Source organism: Spea bombifrons, chromosome 2 (assembly GCF_027358695.1).
Source record: "Spea bombifrons isolate aSpeBom1 chromosome 2, aSpeBom1.2.pri, whole genome shotgun sequence".
NCBI lineage: Eukaryota > Metazoa > Chordata > Amphibia > Anura > Pelobatidae > Spea > Spea bombifrons.
The window spans coordinates 86365167-86387391 of NC_071088.1; the positions used below are offsets into that span (position 1 = coordinate 86365167).

Genomic DNA, 22225 nt, shown 5'->3' on the forward strand with positions numbered 1-22225 from the left:
TCTCAGCATTGCTAGCTAAAACAACCATTTAATGACCCTTTTCTGTATAGATTTATGTTAATGTACCGTATCATTTAATTATGGTAAATTGACTGTTGTGCACATTGGACTCCTTAACCAATAAAGCGTACGCGTGATATATCACTTGTATAATGTTTGCAAATGCCAGGTGATTTGAAGACATAACCGCAGCATTTTAAAAGAGGTTTTACATGAGTCTTGAACAGTTTCTATGTTGAGTATCTAAGTTGCAAAGTGTTAAACAACCCGATGATGGTGGTATAGCGCTCACAGAGAAGATTATAGCGGCCAAATATTCTGTCAGGCGTTAGCTTTGGATAATCAGTCAAAGCCATCAAAGTTTGAAATTATTCTAGGCACTGGAAAGTGCTTTGTGACCTGGCTGTCTTGTTGAAAACCATAACCTTTTACTACGTCAAGTACAAAGCAGGCAACATATCAACAATTAATGAAATGTCAAGAGCATTGCCTGGTTTGGTTCAACATGCTAGCAGTAGTCCAGAACTAGATATTGAAAAGCCCTGTTCTAGAACAAAACGTTTAGATTTCAAAGGAGGACAAAAGTTCATAGCGTCAAACTAGAGGGTTAGAGTGCCGTAAAACCCGGGACTAGAGACTGAGGTCACACGCAGTATGCAACACCTGACATCTTCAGAGTGCTGACACTGTGATCTCCAGAATGATAGGAAACATGGCAGGAGACGGTTAAACATGGCCTGAGAAAAAAAGAATAAGTGTCCTAGCTGACAGGTAGTTAGGGAGTGTTTGATATCTATACGTTTGTAATAACATGGGGGATGTGATCACCCCACAGTTATTAACATACAAGATACCGTAACAACAAACTTTGACATATTAAAATATTAGGCGGAAGATTCCTCACCTTGACCAGTAGATGCAGTGATGCAGTGCCCTTATGGACTTGGGGAGGCAGGCCCAACAAGACTATTGGCTCCCCAGGGGCCAGAACTATTGGTATCAAAGGATTGTAACCGCCTGCCTAGATTGAGCTATGCTTAGGCCTGGCAGCTGGCGGGTTGTTGTTGGTTAGTGTGTCATGTTATTATTATTATAAGGTTGTACTTGAATGGGGAGTTAATAAAGCTGTGGCCTTCCTTAGGTATTTCAAAAACCTTGGTGCCGGCAGCGAATAAAGTTTTTGCTTCGTGGGGTGAACAGGTTTGGGGTTAAGGTGTTGCTCAGAGTGAGCCTGTGTGGTGGTTTTTACCATTAACCTTTTCACGCCCATGTTCCTTCTTAACGTCACAGTACGAGCTAGCTGTCAGGTAGTGGATAGGGTAGAGAGTAGTAGATAAATGGAACATCTTCTTAGAGGGCATTAAAACATGTATGGGATAGGCATAAATCTAACTTCCAGGTCTGTTACCCATTTCTTGCACCTAGCTAGAGATTTCATTAATTATTGGCTGACTTCGCTAATACGCTGCCATAAATAAGAAGCATTGCTGAAATGATGAAGTTACTGCAAATTGCAGCCATCTTTCTTAATCTTTTCATTCCTAGATAACCAACACAATGTCACTTTAAAGATAGCTACTGTATATACTGTATACACATGATCTAATTGATAACTAAACTTGACTTTTTAGGGTATTGTTGTCTTAGGTTCACGAGCGGATTTGAATAAGTATTTATTCAAATACTTATTTTGGGTGAAAGTTGTGGAATCAAACTAATTACCAATTGTGAAAATTCCCTACCGAGAACAGGTAAGGGCTGGGGGCAACTCAACCTGGGCATTTTTACTTTATTGACATGTGGTGGATAAATGAAACCGCCTCCTATCAGAAGTGGTAGAGGCTGATACAGTGAGGGAATTTATACATGCATGCTATCCTGAATCTAAGACGATACCAATGGAAGATTAAGGTCTAAGTCTCTAGATGAGAAAAATGTGCACGCTAGATGGGCCAAATGATTTTATCTGTAATTTAAACACTTTGGGCCACTACCAGAAATACATTTATTTTTTTGTGCTTTGCCTATATAGCTAACAGGGGGTTGGGGCAGGGTGTAAATTAGTACCAAAAACCTTAAAACAGTATCCAATGTAAAAAAATGTTAGCATGCCAGCTAGCTGTCCCAATCTGTTTTTGCGAATGAGGTGTTGCTGACAGGTGCTGGATGTTGGTCTAGGTTCATATAATACAATAACAATATAAAACCATATAATATAATTGGGTGATTCTGAAGAATGAATTTTTGTGATCATAACTCCACTTAAATGTATGACCATATATATGTACATTTAATTAACGTCACAAACAGATACTTGGATATATATCTGGTGATGGATGCACCTCACTTATAGCAGCAAAATATAGTGTATATAATTTCAGAAGTGTGTTATTCTGTTCCTGCTTTTCCTTACTAAAATCTGCATCTAACTGTGAGGTTAAACAACCGCATATCTCCAGGGAAGTGGATTTAGATTTGGGGCTCTGTTTGCCTAAATAAATGTAGTAAACATGTTGTATGTATAGAACAGAAACTCAGTTTGCATTCATTCCACGGCAGGAGTGCTGAGCGGATTAAAGTTGAAAAAAAACAAACAACTCTTGGATTAAGAAATCTGCGAGATGCTGGAGAGCAGGGTCATCCCTAGTGGGGTGCCAGCCCCCTCTATTTGTGACAACATATAGTATGATTCTGAAGTTTTAAAATGTAAAGAAAATATAAAAATCCTCAAGCGCAAAACCAGAATTTCCCAAGCAGCGGCAGTTCCAATAATGCGGTATATTATTTTTAAAAGGATGTAAAGAGTAAAAAAAAGAAATTAATTTAATAACTAAAGATATATGTTTAAAAATGTCAGATGTATCATTCACAGAATATAAAGGAATTATGTTTATTACAGGTGTCGCAACTCTAGCCTTTGGCTTTTTGTAGTGTATGTGATTATTATTATTTATTGTTTTATATAGCGCCATCAAATTCCGTAGCGCTGTACAATGGGTAGACAAGACATAACACGTGGTATGTAACATAACAAATTGACTTACAGAGACAACAGGTGATGTTACTATCAAGAATAATAACAAGCAAATTAAATTGACACACTTACTAAAGCAAAATATTTACTTTTAAAATCAGCTTCTTCAGTTTTAAACAGAACCAAGCAAGCCAGCTTATATAGTAAGGATCATTATTAATCTGGTGGTATTTAATGAATTGATTTGTCTAGAGGCTATTCATTAAAAGCCCACTGTACTATATGATGCTCTGAATACCATCTGCTGTTTCCCTGGCAATGTCTCCAATGCCTTGCCTTGTACTTTCATTACTTATTTTACACAGCAACCAATGCACGCAGAATTAAGAATACGTTCTTATATAACCCATTGGCAAATTAAAATCTTCTCTTTAATGCACTGGGCGTGCGGTGAATCATAGCCAACGCTATACAGATTTATAGTTAGGATGATGCATGGTTGTTAAGCAAATAAAATTAGGGATTCTTACTCGTAAAAATATAGCCCAGAAGTGATATTCATATGTGGTTCCGTTATTTATCTTTTTTCAATTTGTTTCGATAAAATTACAAATTGACACAGATTTTTTATTTTTTTTGCACTATTCAAACACTAATGGAATGGGCCAGGGTACAGCACTTTACTGTAGAGAAGCAACCACTCAGGGCATCCATATCTTGATGTAATTGAAAGCATATATACTATGCTTTAGGGAAAAACAAACGATGTAAAATGTAATTCTGCAAACCAAATAATGATAGAAAATAATGAAGTTATTTTTGTAAATAAGCCATTAGCTAAACATATTTTGTTTCCTACTGGTAATCCGTTTAGCTAATAATTTTGTGAAGGCATTGTTTCCATAAAAGTGATCTATTTATACACAGAATTCAGCCTTTTCTTAAAAGTGTAGAGTGTATTTAATCTAATATCCGTCTCCAGTTGTAGAGGTAATGTATTTTAAACGATAAATCTAATATAATGTGTCTCTACTGCATACTTTGTATTTCTTCTATATATTTCTTTGATTTGTAGAACGCATGAAGTAAATATTAAAAAAATAAATTGTGTGTTTTTTTTAACACATTGTCAGCAAACAGTTATTTCTATTTTAATTTATTGAGAAAAAAAAAACTGTAAATCAATAACCAGTTTAGTTTGACCACAAACATCAATAGAAATGGACGTTAGTGTATAATTTATTTATAATGTAAAGCTAACAGATAGGTTCCTGATTCTAAGTTTACGAAACCACTTAAACCATTAGACATTTATTAATTTTTACGGCATGCTTCTCCGTAGAACAATTAAGGCAGTTATGAAAAGAGAGTCTGCCGCAACCATGAACAATGTCTGAACATCATAGCCATGTGACCTCATCCTTCCACTCAATGTTTGTTATTCGCTTTTTTAATATGCTCTTAGTTGACAGCTAGCTGTTAATCTGGAAAGAGCTGAGCTCTTAAATAGGGATACAAAAACTATATGAATTGTGTTAGATCTGATAGTATAGCTGTATATTTAACCCTTAAAATGGATATAGCCGTATTAGCCCAAGACAAAATAATGGACCTCAAATGTTCCTTTGGATCTGAGGATGTTGGCCAGTAAAATGTCAACTAAAGAAACAATTAAACAAAAGATAAATCATCATGGTTAACCTTAGACATAAATACTACAGATACACTACAACACTAATAAATACGTTAAACTAAAGGCTATGCAGTACTATACATTAACATACAGCACAAAATCATAACAATAAGTATAAAACAAGTATAATAGGGGTGGGTAGACAGAAGCTGAATCTAGTGTGTATTAATCCCTAATTGTAAATCTAATTGCACAATAGTATTAAAAAATACTACATTTGGTATAGTCCAAAATTGGTGTACAAACTGGGGGGAAAAAATCATGCACCACCTGTGCTATGCGATTTACTAAACATACAAGGCCAATAAAGATCTGTACAAAAAGACATATTGCCTTTACATGGGTGGTAAAATACATATGATTGATGGGGTGTTTGGTTACCATGTTATTATCATTATTATTAACCTTTATTTACATAGTGCCAACAATTTAAGTAGCACTTCTTACAATATACAGTATATATTCAAGGGGTATGAAAAACTAGAATTGACAGACAATAAACCGATACAGTAGGTAAATAGAGTCCGGTTCACAAGCTTACAATCTGTCAGTTCTATTAAAAACACACATTATTTCAAAACAGAGAAACAAAATATATATATTTTTATAGATATTCTGGGACGACTCAGTACTTGTCTCATAGGTAATATACCTTTGGTGGTTTATTTACACAAACTGTTCATTATGATTTCAAAATAGCATTGACAGGATATATAGATATAAATATTGTTAAAAATAATTAGAATTATAATATGCAACAATGGGAAATTGATGTGAGATCATGTCTAAAACTATATCCACCAAGGTCAATTAAAACAACCATTATATTTTAGAACTAGTTTGTTTAATTCTGTTCTCTATTAAATTGATCTACTTCCTATAGTCCAAAATTTTTATGATTATAAAAAGAATCTGGATTCTGATTGGTGGTTTGAAAATGAATGGGATTAATCCTCAAGAATCGCTTAGGTCCCTGTCTTGAGTATATTTAAGCATTCTGATTGAGTCTAAATTGACAGATTTACGTAGCATTCTGTTTGTTAGATTAAGAGTTCATTATCTGGGCTTTTTTCAGCTGATTGATAGGATAAGCTCAACAGACATTGCCATTGCTGAACTGACATTCTACATTGCCTATCAGTACAACTTTCTTAATGCTTAAAAAATAGAACTAAGCATCTAAGAATTATAGAAGTGATTTTGGCAGCAATATCATCAATAAACTGTATATCATAATTGCTGTCAAAAAACAATTTAAACTTGAATTCACATCTGTGCAATAATAACACATTGAACATTCTTTTCTGTAACCGGAGAAAAGAGTCTTTCAAACAAAACTTTGCTGACCTATCCAAAAAGTAGCAAAACAGATCAAATAATTATAACCTTTCATTTCAAACAATTCCCCAGCAGATGGTATGACTTGAAAATCCAGCTCACAATAAGGACTCGTATACAAACAAGTTGGCAAAAGAGCTTTACAAATCCTAAGGGCTTGAATTAATATTTTCTTGTAATGGTTGTTTCTTTTATGCCTTAAAGACAAATAAAATCACTTAAATTTAAGTAAAAATCGATTAACATTTACTTATTAAGATGCTAAACCATAATATAGCGATTTAGAAACTTTTTCCCAAAGGAAACTGCTTTTCCAGCTTATCTGCAGCTGTTATAATATTTTTAAACCTTAGACAGTATGCATTAAATGTGCTATATTCAGGGATATATTAACCACGGTTGGGACAATGACTGAAGTGAAAGTTATGGTTGATTTCTATGTCGGATTAATTGTTGGAAATGTATATAATTACTAGGTGGAAATTGAAATTGTTCAGGCTTGCTTAATTGTTAAAATGTTAAGTTTGCTAGTGATTTGGATATCTTTATATATATATATATATATATATATATATATATATATATATATATATATTAGCACCAGCAACTTATTCTGTCCTAGGCCAAGAGGTACAGGCAGGTATGGAGGGAGGCAGAAGTCCCCTTGGGGGCCAGATGGCCTTCTTGGTGAAAAGGCTCCCCGTAGTTCCTCTGGTCAGTAGTATTGGTTACAAATGAGATGTTTAATCTCCCCAATGCCCCGCTAACAATGTAGAACCCTGTGGCAAGTTCATACATCCTCTATGGGATACATTAAAAGGAGCTATGTGCCTTTAAGACATGTGGTGTGGGCAGTAAGGGGTGCTGCCCTAGGTCTGGCCTAAGGAATTACGGGAGGTAAATATACCACAGATTCATCCAAAGGATTACTGTTAATTCAAGTGGATTATAGTGGATTGGAAGGACATTTAGAAAACAAAACATTTTGCTCACACAAATTCAAAATCTAAACACATTCTCTTTCTAGACACATTATTGTGACTGTTAAGGCTGTAGAACACTGTGATACACTTATACCCAGAAGCATTCAGAGCTCCTGCAAAATCAGAGTATGAAAGAGAAACAGAGGGATTTAGGCCCAAAAGATTGTCCCTCCCAAACGGTAACACTCACGAGGTATCGCTTGTCCTCAAACATTCATAACCTTCTCAACATACTTGGATGCTTAGACAATTTTATTGTGTCTTTTGATGATAGCAATTCCAATCTATAGAGCTAAAAGATATAAAATGATCTATAAACACTTTCATTTTTGTAAAACATATTCTAAAGTTTTTGGCCATGACATACAATAGGGAGTAACTATATAAATGAAAATGAGTTCCTGAAATCCAATTTACTAGAGCTATTTTAATTTACAAGGGACCATATCTTCAAGTCCTTTCTATACTAAAATAGGGCATTCACAGATTAAAACCAGAGCTGAACATAAATCCATATGCGTAAATATGCAGATGAAGTAACATGATTCAAGTAGATTTCCCAGCCCACTTAGTCAAAGATCAATGGAACTATGTATGGCACAAATTCATTGATTTGAAATACAAAAGGGGTTTTCAATAGACAGATTCTACTCAAGAAATGTTTAATGGATAAACATAAAAGTCTCAATATCTTCACATACATATAGCTAAATATAGAACGCTACCATTTACTGTTCTAGAGAGGATTAAGCATAATATTATGAAATATTTACACATATGTATATTTACATAGTGGATGTGTCTTTATTTTGGTTTAAACGCATAGCAACCATGCATGGGTATTTCTAAAGAATGCTGCCCGAGGTGGTATACCTCTATTGCTACATATCGAAAGTGGAAAGTGGCAGAAGAAGCTCCCTCAATGCTACTCCCATGACAAGGAGATTTTTCACAGTGACCAAGAGACCCAGCGCATCACCTGCAGTCTCCGGGCGAAGCTCAGAGAGTTTCCAGGTATGGCTACATGTTATTATGAGGATTCAAGAATAAAAAGTCTTAGCCAGGGCCGGCCCAAGACTTAATGCCGCCTGGGGCGAAGTTTAAAAGGCCGCCCCCCCTCCTGCCGACGCTCGGGGGGGGGGCGGCATTTTAAACTTTGCCGACGCCATTATCTACCCTCCCCCCTTTGTACTTACCGTTAAACAGTCCTGCGGCGAGTCTCCCTGCTCTGCCACGGTGCCGGCTTGTAATGCTGAGCGCCGGAAATTGATGTCACTTCCGGTGCTCAGCATTACAAGCCGGCACCGAGACGCCGGTGGCGCCCCTCTCTCTCCTCCGCTTCAAAAAAAAACAAAACGCGCGGGGCAGCCTGGGGCAATTGCCCCACTGGGCTCCATTGTAGGGCCGGCCCTGGTCTTAGCCCTTTCTTACAAATTATTTTATCTACACCATAGAAACAGTAATATCATCTCCAAGTATTACCCATGAAATGTTGATACAGCAGAAATTAATTGCACAAATAAATGCATGGTACAAGCCAAGCGTTCCACCTTTTTTAATTAGATATTCAAAAATGAAAATTAGGTTTAATGAAACTATATATCAGCAGTTGTTTTTAAGAGAGGTCGTTAGTTAATACAACGATAAAATATACATATTCTCTAAAAGGTTCCATGCACGGTAATACAAGATTTATGCCAGTGTCATCATCTTTTTATTTCCCCTGGCTCCAATCAAGTAATCTCTGAAGCAGAGCTCAATTAATGGGTGCTGTTATGACAACACCGATCAACAAAGACAGGAAGAAAGCCAGTAGTATCCTCTTTCGTGTAAAATAATCCAATTACATTGCAAAAGTAGTTTAGAGTTTATTATACACTTCTTTATTACTAATTTGCACAAAAAATCTACTTTTGTATTAGAAATTATAGTTGTTATAAAATGAAACTTTAGTTACTAAAATCAATTTATTTTTGGTAGTATGGGCTAGATACCTAGGCCAATATAACAGTTAACCACTTAATGACTTTAGGATGTGCTATTAGAGCCGAAGGATTGTGTTCTAGACAACCTATAGGACATAACAGTACATTCTAAGGTCTTAACTGTCAGCAGGGGCCAGCATTGGTCCTGTAGATTACTTTCCATTTCTTAGCTATGACATGTTACTTAGTTACTACACTTGTGCATCTAGATTTGTACAGATTTTTATTTTAACAAAATTGACAAATGTTGTTAATTTGTATGAATGTCTGAATGCGACGAGGGACCCCAATGATACAAATGAAAATGAAGCAGAGATCTTTAATTTTTATTTGCATTTTGTTTTCTCACTCACTCTGACTCAAGCTCCCTCACTGTCTCTCAATGTCTCCCTACCTTCTTAGCCAACCACCTTCATGTCCTTGTGTCCTTTTTCTGCAGCTCTGCTTCTTGTCTGGCCCCTTTTTTTCTTCTGTCTTCTGCCTTCTTTCTTGGACTGCTTCTATCCACTCCGTTAACCTGGCCTCCTGAAACATTTCTGCAACAGGGTGAAGCCACGGCACACATCATGGGGATACCCTCTCCCCTATTTTTCCAATTGGGGAGACGGTGTGTGCGGACACTCCACCCTGTTGTAGAACCGATCCTGTGGGCCTTCATAACATACTGTATAGCGACCAACAAAGAAGACACAAGAAGAGGCAAGACGAGTGTGAGAGAGAGTGTGAGTGACATCGAACCTAGTTTCTGAATCGAAAAAGCTCTCCAAATTTGTTTGAACCGAAAGAGCAGGAACATTTTTGGCAAATTCTATGTTTATGTGATAGTACCAGATCTTTTTACCATTTACATGAATCACATTCAAATCAGTCACTAGACAATGGACCTGGATGAATTTCAGGTCCATAACAAGGCTAACCATTGTTTCATCTATATTCTGTTTATAATATAGATTATTTTTTTAATCATCAACATTTTGCGCTCACTGTGCATATGCACTTCACATTGAACTTTCAAAACCATACCCAGGAATTTTCAAACATTCTGTATTCTGCTTTTATTTTTTTTTTATTAATTTTTTTAAAGAGATTGTATTGAGTTTTCAGAGGTAAGTATAAACATGATAAAGTACATCAACATCCAATAACATACTTTGACCTTAAGCCTCCCTGGATTTGTATTCTGCTTTTATTAAAGGGAAATTATCAGGGAAAAAACATTTTATTGGAATTATGTTTAATGTTAGATGCTTATTTTAATAAAATATGTTATTCTATCTTAGCTTAAAAAGTATTATTACACACCTTTAATAATTTAAAAATATATTAGCACAGGTGTGTCTTAGAAATCCAGCTGAGAACTCATCTTTACAATACTCATAACCAAGAAGTATGCCATCAGTTTCAAGACCTATAGGCAAGTTTTTTTTCTTTCATGACATTTTCACTTTTAAACCAATATCTTGCTATCTGTGTGCCAAAATATTGAATCTGACTTACCAGGCAAAGAACATAATATATAAGATCTATACTACATTATCCTGAATACCTACATATACATCTTCTGGAATTATCATGAATAGCGTTTTCCAAGTATGCGTAAAATATACATTATATGCTGTAATGCTAGGCATAGCAATTATATAACACCTAAAGTACCATTTGCTTGCTTTTAGCAAAGATTTCAGAAATTCCTTGAGATAAACTTTGCAGGAGAAACTGATCATAATATATTTTAGCTACATTTGACAAGTGCAGTTTATTAGTTTAGCAGGAGTAACATGTGCTTTAATGTATTGGAAAGATATTTTAATTTTCCTCGTGCATATGTTGAGTAACAAGGACAAATCCTTAGAGTGGCAACTGCAGAAAGGGTTAAACATCCTTTGCTAAACCATATCTGTTATAGATTACAATCCCTATTGTCTCAGTCCATAGCTGGTTAAGCATAATGGGAGTTTTGATTTACAACAGCTGTTGTCTTTGACGCAAAGATGGTAATAGCTGCTTGGTCGACAAGTGTATCCAACGACCTTCTAATATGCGATCATTCCTAACATATCAGGAAATAATGCTACTGTACATCTCTTAAGAGTAACATTTTGTTTCATTCAACAAAACTTAATAGTAATGCGTGTTAAAGATGAACTGTTTAAAGGAGAACCTCAACAATTTTATCATAACTAAACTAATTTGCCAAAACTACTTTCAGTAGTAGTAATAGTATATTTTTTGTGTTTTTTTTTTTTTAATTTTTCAATTTGTATGATTATTAAAGAGGCATTTGATTTAAAACTAAGGGGCTATTGTATATTCAGGGATATATGTGCCTGAAGGTGACTGAACAAGCACCTCTACGTTCCAGTTATTGAATTACCTCTCTACTCTATTCTCATCCCTTACAAAAGCTGTCTGAACCCGTCAATAAGAACCAACAACCTAACGATAGGTGAGAGATAGGTGAGGGTACAACAAGCCAAAATCAGCAGGCAAAAAACAAGGTCAGGCAAGCCGGGTAAAAAGCAGAGAATCAGATGTCCGTGAAGCGGAATCAGGAACAAAACACAAGGTCAAACAAGCCGGGTCAAACGCCCATCAAAATCACACTGGAGCAAGAGCAATACAAATGTATACACCAACCAAGGGTAACTGGCTAGAAACGGATGGGGTTTAAATAGTGGACTTCTGGGTTCAGCTGAGGTCAAAACCGGCAAGTATGGGCAGCCTCCTGGGTTCAGTGACGTCACCGATGCGACTACACGCTCCTGCTATCACGTGACTGCGATCTGCGTGCTGCCGCGATCACGTGACCGCGTCCCGCAATCAGTTTGGCTCTCCTGCCGGGTAGAAGGCTGCTTGACGGCGTGGGATGTGGCTGATGGACAGGTAACTCCTTACACGTATTAATTTAGTTTGAAAAAAAAGACCTTAGTCCACAACTCTACCTATCCTTCCTGCTTTTGATTACAAAAAGGCAGAAAATACTACATTAAGATATTTTTCGAGTTTTGCCATTTAGGGGGAAAGACTCTTTCTTGACCCCAAAAGGCAATTAGATTTCTCCTTGAATCAAGAAGCTCTTAAATATTAATGTTTATTCTATCATTTATATATGTTTATAGCTGTGCATTTCTAAAAAAAAAAAAAATCCAGACCCTTTTAAAAGAATCTATTGTTTTTGATAGCTCTACCTTACTTGACATTGAATTCCATACTTTTATTTTCCTGTAAAGAATCCCTTCCTTGTTGTGTATGAAATCTTCACTTTTTCAGTCTCAGAGAATGTACATTTCTGTTAATAAATAGGCCAGTGACAAGCTCTTTATATTGCCCATGCACATATTTATACACCTATAATATTCCCTCTAAAATGCCATTTTTCTGGCATATATAAATGCAACTTCTTTAGTCTCTCTTCATAATTACGATCTTTAAATCTATTAGTTTTGTAGCCCTCTTTTGCACATTTTCTAGTTCCTTTATTACAATAACTTATTGGCCTTTGAAGCTGCTGACTGGCATTGCACACTGTTGCTAAATCTGTTGTCTACAATTATTCCTTAATCCTTCTCCTTTGTACTTTTTTCCCCATTTATAAGTATATGTTGCATTGTTATTATTTTTTCCACAATGCATAACTTTACATTTGTCTGTATTAAACTTAATTTGCCACTTGTCTGGCTTGTCCCCCACTCTGTCTAAATCCTCCTGCAGATAAGAAACATCATGGTTAAATACCCTACCTAATTTTGTGTTAGCAGCAAATACTGAGAAGTGGCTCTCAATGCAACATGGGAGATCATTTATAAAGAGGGCCAGGACAGACCCCTCAGCTACTCCACTCGATACCTTGGTCTAGTTTGAGAATTTTTCCATTTACAGCCACTCTTTGTGTTCTATCTTTTATCCAATTTCAATCCAAGTACATAGATTTGCCCCTAAGCCTATGTCTGTCCATTTGTACAGTAACCTTTTGTGTGGAACCATATCAAATGCCTTAGCAAAATCCAAACAAGTCACATCTACTGCCACACTTAGATCTATGTAAATATTGCTTATTTAAATCTGTAAAAATCATTGAGTTTAGTGTACTAAAATGCCATGAAATGTTAGAATTTTGAAAGTGAATAGTTAAAAAGGGGCTTGGCATGTGTAGGCTAAAACACTTATTAAAGAGATTTTTTTTAAAAAAAAAGATATGTGTACATTACAGTTTGTTTTAACAGGATCCATACTACCTGTACCCTGAAAGAAAGCGTTAATACCTTTTAGGTATTAATCAAATACTGTAACACAATAAATAATATACTGCAACTGAGAAATGTAAATGGTAACATAAAGTGTACTAGATATTATTCAATCACGTGTCCTTCAAGGCATGCAATAGAACTGCTTGCTTTGCAGTGAAAGAATTATAGAAGTAAAAACTATTCTTGGTGTTTAATTATGATGTAATAAAAATGAAAGAATAACTATCCCCTAGTGTTTTGCTAGATTTCACAGTACCACAGAAAACAAGCACTATCTGTTTGTTTTGCCTTGAGGTAAAAGTGTTATTTTGAAGGCAGGTGGGATATCGTCTAATAAAATCATAACAAGTTCATGAATTTCAAAAAAGCTCTACTGTTTTTTATAGAATTTAAATGCGTAATTATATATGTAACATTATCAGTTCAGGCACGAGCAGAGATATTATTAGATTTTCTTTTTTAAAATGAACTAGAACAGAAAACGACAGTAAGCATTTCTAGCTCTCCAAAGACTAGATGTTTAGAGGCTAAATGTTTAAGGGAAAGAACCTCTCAGATGTCTTTAACGGTTATTACGTCCATGGAAAGGATCAGTGTCTATCTAGATTTTGATTGAAGAATGTTGTGCCTTCTTCCCCATCGTATCACAAATGTGAACCCTTTGAGTGGGCACCGAAAACCAACCATTTAATTTGGTCTCAAACGTAGAAAATACACTTACTGGACACTTTATTAGTTACACCTGTTCAATTGCTTGTAAACACAAATAGCTAATCAGCCAATCACATGGCAGCAACCCAATGCATTTAGGCATGTAGAGGTAGTCAGGACAACTTGATGAAGTTCAAACCGAGCATCAGAATGGGGAAGAAAGGGGATTTAAGTGACTTTAAACGTGGCATGGTTGCTGGTGCCAGATGGGCTGGTCTGAGTATTTTAGAAATTGCACAACCATCTCTAGGGTTTACAGAAAATGGCTCACAAAAGAGAAAATATCCAGTGAGCGGCAGTTATGCGGACAAAAATGCCTTGTTGATGTCAGAGGAGAATGGGCAGACTGGTTCAAGATGACAAAAAGGCAACAGTAACTCAAATAACCACTCGTTGCAACCAAGGTATGCAAAATACCATCTCTGAACGTACAACACGTCGAACCTTGAAGCAGATGCGCTACAGAAGCAGAAGACCACACCGGGTGCCAGTCTTGTCAGCTAAGAACAGGAAACTGAGGCTACAATTTGCACAGCCTTACCAAAATTGGACAATGGAAGACTGGAAAAAGGTTGCCTGGTCTGATGAGTCTCAATTCCAGCTGCAACATTCAGATGGCAGACTTTGGTGTAAACAACATGAAAGCATGGATCCATCCTACCTTGTATCAAAGGTTCAGGCTGGTGGTGTAATGGTGTGGGGGACATTGGTAAATGAAGCAGATGTATGTACAGCCACATACATTGGATAAGTTTACTAAGAGGGGCCCAGGCATTTCAGAAAAAAAAATATTTAGCACAGGCTGCAAGGGGAAACTTAGATGTATATATACAATGGTAAGATAGGCTGCAAATAATCAGATAAATCTTGTATAATGTCATGATAAGACATTGTATGGAAAGGAACACCATGGTATGTTACACTGCTAAACATTAAATACTTTTAAAGTCTCTAAGCTGTTGAGTTTTTGGCCCTTTCTATTCTAATCTAAATTTAACCTCATATTTATATTGCTAGAAGAAGAAATCTTAAAGTCAAGAAGACGAATCTTAAGTTATTTTAAATTCTCCAATACACTCTACCATCAGGTGACTCCAGATGCCCTTTGGATAAATTGGTCCGCTCTAAATATATAAACCTAGTCTGTCTATTACTGCCAGGAACGGAAAGAGACTACAACAAATTTTAACCTTGGGTGTACCGAGCTAAATGATGGGAGCACTGCCATTGGTTGCTATTCTCTAATTATGTTGCATTGAAACACACATGTGTTTTGTCTTTGTGCCTTAATAATGCCATCACAACTGTCCGGGCTATGACCTATTTACAAATAACGGTTGTTATTGATTCAGGCCTATGTAAAGCACTGCAAATGGAATGAAGAATTCCCTTTTATACATTTTTTTTCCTGGGGCTTTATTGTTAGCTGACATAATACTTAGTACACTATTTGTCTTTATTATTATTATCACTGTATCATTCCTTGCATGGGATTTATGCTACTGACATACTAATGGTATTTGAAAAAAAACATTTTAATATAGGATTTATTTGTGAGGCTTAAAATATTTCTATTTTATGTTATAAAAACTACATGTTACCATAATTACACCCATTTGACTAAAATTATATATTTAATCAACCCTACCGAAAATGTGACTTCATAATTTTCATAGCTAAACATTCAAAATCTTCCTTTAATTAATTAATTAGCATTAGTCTTAATATTTTATAACCCGCAAAGTAAAAACAAATATAATATGTCCGTTAAAGAAAAAAGAAATGAAAAAGCGGAGCCTGCCATACTATTTGCATTTTGTCATAAATCTGATACTCCAGTAAGCACACAATATTTAATGAATGTCAAGTATGTCTGTTTGGTTAATTAATCTTACTTTACTTTAGGTTTGGTAAAAAAATATGTCAGGCTCCCAGAGGAACAGTGTATAAATAATTAGATGCTTCTGTTGTTATCTGATGGGATAAAGCACTAGTGTGTATATAAATGACATGTAAATAAAAATGCATGTTCTTATATTGTGTGGAGTTAATTGGGGTTTATGCGGCATGAGACCAAAGCATCCATGTAACTTTTAATGCCAATTTTCATGGTATTATTAAATTAATACTAATTGTAAAGACTCTGATTATTTTTTTGGTGAAAATTCAAAGTTTTTGCTTTGTTAGCCATATTTGCCAATAATGCATGAAACAATGACACTACAGGCTGGTAGCATGCTTTGAACAATACCAACATACTGTGACAGCAATACCTTCTGTTGCATAAACAGTTTACCATATGGAAGTGGGTGTACAAAAATGTTAACCTCACTCTATCTGCCAAGTTATCACCTCTGCACATGGCATGTGCCAAAAATGAGTGCAGATTCACATTACAACCCCCATAATTTTCTTAAGAGCTTTAAAAATGGTACTGTACTATACAGTAGTAGTGGCCTACTAAGGCCTAGGATAGCACTGTGAGAGGCTATATGCTGCATGGACTTTTGTATTTACATCGGGTCCTGTCCTACATCCGACCTAGGACAGTGCCCCAGCCCCTTACTCTATAGCCTCTATCCTCATTGCTGGACATCAATGAATAGCATCAAATACTACTTTGCCAGCACCAGCCAAAGCACCCAAAGGTAGCATTTGCTTGGCATGGTCCTCTATAGTGTAAATAGGCTGGTTGGGGAGATTGGTAACTTGTAACAGACCCCCTGAATACAGACCTACTGCCCTAGGCCTAGACTCAGGACATAATATGTTAATGACTGCATGCACTTTGCTGTCCAGTAAGAAGCAGCGAGCCATACCCCTCTGACAGATTTCAAACTGGTTTTAGAATGCACTGCTTTGTACAGAATGTTAGAATATCATACCATATCAGCACCCGCCCAACAAAAAAAATGAACCTCACAGTTTAAGTAAATAGCTAACACCAGACCACAACATAAGTTGCCCAGATTTGTAGTATTATCAGAACGTTTCATAAATAACACTGGAACATAATCGTGGAATGTAGCAAGACATTATTCCCTGCATACATGATAGGTTTTCTATCCAAAGATGCCATAAAAATATGGTGGCAAAAAATAGTGGACATTAAGCTGTTGCTTCACTAGAAGAACTACTCAAGGCCTTCTCTTAGAATGAGCTTGGTATTATGCAAATTTAAGACAATAAATGTTTTTATCTCCTCATCTTCTCAATATGATCTTCCAGCATGCAGGCCAAGTCAATCATAACAGCTAATACATGTTAAGTATAAGATGTGACTAGTTAATTGGGCCACGAGGAAAGCCAGTGACATGCTTTAAGGAACTAGGTTGTCAACTTAGCATGACCATTATATACATTCCTTTCCACCAAAAATGTCTATGTTCTGTAAACAAAGTAAAAAACTAAAATAATGTGCTTTTAAGCCCTACCCTTATAGTCTGCAAAAAGTCATGAGCTCCAAGAGACATAGAAATTAATTGTATAAACTATAGATACCAAAGCATAACAATACCTCACATCAAACGAACTCACTCCTTTTAGCAAGTATTACTTTGACACAGGTTTTATTTTCTTCCCTAGGCCAACAACCCTGAAATAAAAAAAGAATGCCATTGTGTGCAGCTGTTGTGTGGGACTAGTTGGAAAAGTTTCCTTTGACTAAAAACACTGCACTGTTTTTAGATGTATTAAGTCGTGTATTTGTTCCCAGTGATCATATAAATAACTTGTGTTTCTGCAGGTTTAGAATGCATTGATCCAGCCCTGAGTTCACAGCATGTTCCATATGTCATGATCGACCTGCCTCTCCGACCATTCAGTTTTCTAAAGCAAGTGCCATACCGATTATAACCTATCATAAATATAGGCTGTATTTATCCATAAGGGGTAAAATCAAGAGAAACAGGCAAATTCTTCCCCTATACATCAACAGCTACATGCTCCAATGATGTAAATTGTGCCGACCACAGAAGTAGATAGACAACATGAGTGTTCCTCCAAGGCATGAAAAACTCTCCATGCAGTGCTCATCTAAAGTATTAGATTCTGATATAAGGCACACTCACCAATCAGTGGCATAAAACCAGTGATTACAACTGCGACGTGGCCACCTTTCTAAGGTGCCTGGGTGACCCCTGTGACTACTTGTTTTTGCACTCCCTACATACCATGGGCCCACAGCGAGGTAGGAATGCAACAGGGTCATCTCACATGGCCCCACGATAAAAATGAGGATGGGCCGAATAGTTCTTATGTGCCATCCAATTCTATGTTTCTAAGCTGCAGGCGAGGTAAGGGGATGCAAGAGGGAATGAATATGAATGAATGTTAGAATGAGAATGTATGAATGTGTGTAGGTGTTTATGTGAGCATGAGTGTGTAAGTGTTTGGAGGGGCAAAGATTGAACGGGCAGGCTGTTTGGTGGCAGAAACGGCATTGACAAGTTGTTTGGAAGAAAAGATGACACAGATAAGCTGCTTCAGTAATTGACAAGCTATTTGTGGGCAAAGATGGCACAGGCAGGCTATTTGGGGGAATAATATGGCACATGAAGGCTGGGGTAAAGATTGCATGCTGTTTGAGGACAAAGTTAGCACAGACAGGTTGTTTGTGGACAAAGATAGCACTGAGAACCTGTTAGATGGCAAAGATGGCACTGAAGGACATGTTGCCTGTGAAGTCGGGGGCCACAGGTCAATTTTCGCACCAGGGCCCATTGGTTTCTCAATATGAAAATGTGTTATGTTGTTGGTATTGCATGTTAAGTGGGCATTTAACTGAATCAGAGCTTTATCTGCAATTCATAGAACAAAAGGTCTAAGTTATCCATTAGTTTATGGCTAACAATAGCATACCAGTTGCCCCAGAGATATATGTAAGATACATAAAGATCATACAGAATGCCTAATTTGTGTTATTTTCTTTGTGTTCTTCGTGCTGTAAAATATAATTAATTTAGCATAATTTTTCCACTTTGGTAAAGAATCTTTTAGCGTTGGGAGTGGTTTCTCTACAAATGTATTTTCTGTTATTATATGTTGATATGAGGATAGAATAGCACTAACTATAATATCGTAAATGGGAGCACTACTTCTTAGATGGTTTGATCAAAGCTAAATCCTTTAGGAAGATTATACACATAGAAATCAGGAAAATCCTGCAACTGAAGCACTTTTGTTCTCCACAATTCAGCAAAGCTGCTATTTTCTTGGCAGCAAATCACATGGGTTTAGTGTTAAAAAATACTGTTTGTTGTATCCTTAACAATAACATCTTCTGTATAAATTCAACTGAATGTAATTTTAATGCAAGATAGTAATATAATATATTTATCCCCTCTGCAATGTGAAAACTCAAAAGAAAGTTTTAGCTCATAATCTAATCCTATTTAGCTGCAACTACACTGGTTTGCAAGGATCCAAATTGTGTACTTATCCTCCCCAGAAAAGACACTATCCATATGCTGTTCGCAACATAATAAATAGAAATGAAGACTAATAATAATACAAATTGCTTGTTCTGTACAAAATTATGATGTGTGCTAATAACAGATTTTGTTTAATTAACCAAGGGTTGTTCCTAAAACTCAAATTATTTTAATTAAAAAGAAGGTCCCTCTGTTTCTGTAATAAAAATGATGATAATAAAAAAAAAAAAAAAAAAAAAAACTGCCAAATGTTTCCTTGTGCAATTTGATGTATGTACTTGCGCTTGATTTTTGATAGCTACAGGGTTCTATTTCATCTTCCTGTTTCCCACCAAGTTCCCTATGTGACTAGTAATAAGCTGAGCCTTCCCTTTCCTATCAATATCCACAGCAAGAAGCTAAATGCTGACACCAGAAGAAATGTGAATTTTCACTGGTGGCAAAATCAACTCCCGCAGCTATAGCATTCTGCACACATATAGTATAACAATCAACAAGTACACACCTCAGCCTGCTCATAGCATCCTGACAGTGAAGTTAATATGTTCAGCAATATATAGTTGCTATCCTTTATAACTATTGCAAGTCACATAGATTCCACAGGCCGTTAAGTGTATCTACTGTTATTTTCTTCAAATGAATTGCCAAAATAAGAATTAAGTTTGGTTCAAGTAAATATAGAGAGTGAGGCAACATATTATAAACTGATGTTTGATGTTTATGCAATATATATATATATATATATATATATATATATATATATATATTTATAAACAAGTATTGTACGAGAAAAAAGCAGGATTGCTCAGAAGAAAACATTATAGTAATAGCTGATATTTATTTACAGGTGAATAAGTCTTACCATATGTTAAATATTTATAAAATTTAATTCTCCCGCCAAGCTAATCACATTGTGCTGCAGGATTAAATAATGTGTTATAATGATCAGCAACCAGTGTGTTAATGCATTTTGAACTGTGTGCATTTTCATGTGATATGTAAGAAACTAGAGATCAACACATTCTTGAGCACATAATGATCCCTGACAACAGCGTACATTTATATATATACAATGTACAATGTGTGTCTGTATATATTTATGTGTGTGTGTATATTATATATATATATATATATATATATATATATATATATAATATAATATAATATACACACACACAGTCTGTCTAGCTTCCAGCTTCTAATTCATTTTAGCAAATCACTAAATATTAAGCCTTCCAGTACTACCAAACGAGTCATCTCATCACAGCAGGCAGGTCCATCAAACATTTAATGGGTTAACATTAATGGGTATAATGAAATCAACTTTATTGTACAGTCATGTGAGGACCCTAGCTGTTGCATTACCAGCATCTGTGCTGCAAATTGCATGTCTTAGTCTCTTCCCCTCCCCCACTTGTAATCAAAAGAAGGTGCAGTAAGGATGGCCACACATGCTCCCCATTCACAGGATCTGAAAGTACCAAACTTACCTGGATATCTTAGCGATCTTTGCAAAGCTAAAGACGTCCATACATGCAGCTCGGCTCACCTTATATCTTCATTCACTTCAGCCACATCCTGATGCTATCACACGTTCGAAGAAATATAGGGATTGTACATCAGAATGCAGCACGGTATCATCCCAGTTCTGCAGTTTGGGAATGAATCACTCGTAAGGACCATTGATCTATTTCTGTATCCAGTTCTAAAAATAAAATGTCCATTTATCAAGAGCCTGGTTCTCAGCCGTCTTGCAGCACCTTTACATCAAGCATGATAGCTTATGATGCTTGGATTGTCTGCATGTGGCTCCTCCAAGCATCTTTCTGAGATTTCTTCATTGAAGAAGGCTGATCTCAGGCAGTGAAAGAGAAACAAGAGGCGGGGGAGGTAGGAGCATTCAGTGTGCAAGCAGTGAAGCAGGCACAGACAAGCAATGCTTTGCAGTAAATCACTAGCTTATGTACAATACTGTTTGCCTTCTGCTCCTCAAACCACTGACTCCATCTAGCATATACTGACTAGGTGTTCAACACCATGGGCACCTATAGTTATTGTGTATTCTGTTTGGTCCTGTACAAACTATGTAAGCTATCAATGGGGAAAAACACATGAAACTACTAAGCCACATTGTTCTACTGCACATATATTCTAAATAAAGTGTTGCCATTTATTTAACCATTTCCACACCAGGAATTAGTTATCTTTCCCTAGCTCGCCATTGTTTAAGCATTAATGGCTTATATCACTTTTAGGCAAATAATTATTTAACATTATAAAATCTAGACAAGGAAGATGCCTGCGGTCATAGTTAAAAAAAAAAAAAAAAGCTTAAGATTCGCTGAGAATAAACACTTCCAGTAATTCCATACATTCAAATACTGAGCACACTGCGTGTACATTTATTTTATCGGGTTTGTTATTGCATCTGTCATATCTTGTTGTAAAACAAAACTACAAAATACAAAAATAATAATTGTAGAAACGTAGACACAAAAGATAAATAGGTAAATACATTATTGCATGTCACCTCGTATACACAATGTGAATATCTCTCTGCCTTTACAAAGTTACCATCAAAGTAAAACATATATTTTAGTTTTCTTTCTAACGGCATTTGACAAAACAGTAAATTAAGGGGATACTCCACCTGATAAGAGCTTTTGAATTTCCATAGTGTTCCCTTTGAAGAAATGCACTCTGCCAATCCCCCATATGCATTTGCCTCTTTACCTGCACCCAGCTGGACATATAATTCTCCCGCAAGTGATATACATACTTCCAGTCAGCTCCAGCACTAACATGATGGGGGAGTTCTAATAAGACGCTCCACATGCAATATGCGCTTCAATTGATTTCAGT

The 22225-nt window shown here is 36.1% G+C and overlaps 1 protein-coding gene across 1 annotated transcript in view; it reads right to left on the reverse strand.

The window, feature by feature from the left end:
* FRMPD4 (FERM and PDZ domain containing 4) overlaps window positions 1–21233 on the reverse strand; it is a 169960-nt gene extending 148727 nt beyond the window's left edge. Inside the window, exon 1 of the mRNA XM_053455038.1 lies at window positions 20854–21233. Coding sequence (XP_053311013.1) covers window positions 20854–20894 — 41 coding nt within the window. The 5' untranslated portion in view covers window positions 20895–21233. The remainder of the gene's footprint in view (window positions 1–20853) is intronic.
* Between the last annotated feature and the right edge of the window lie 992 nt (window positions 21234–22225).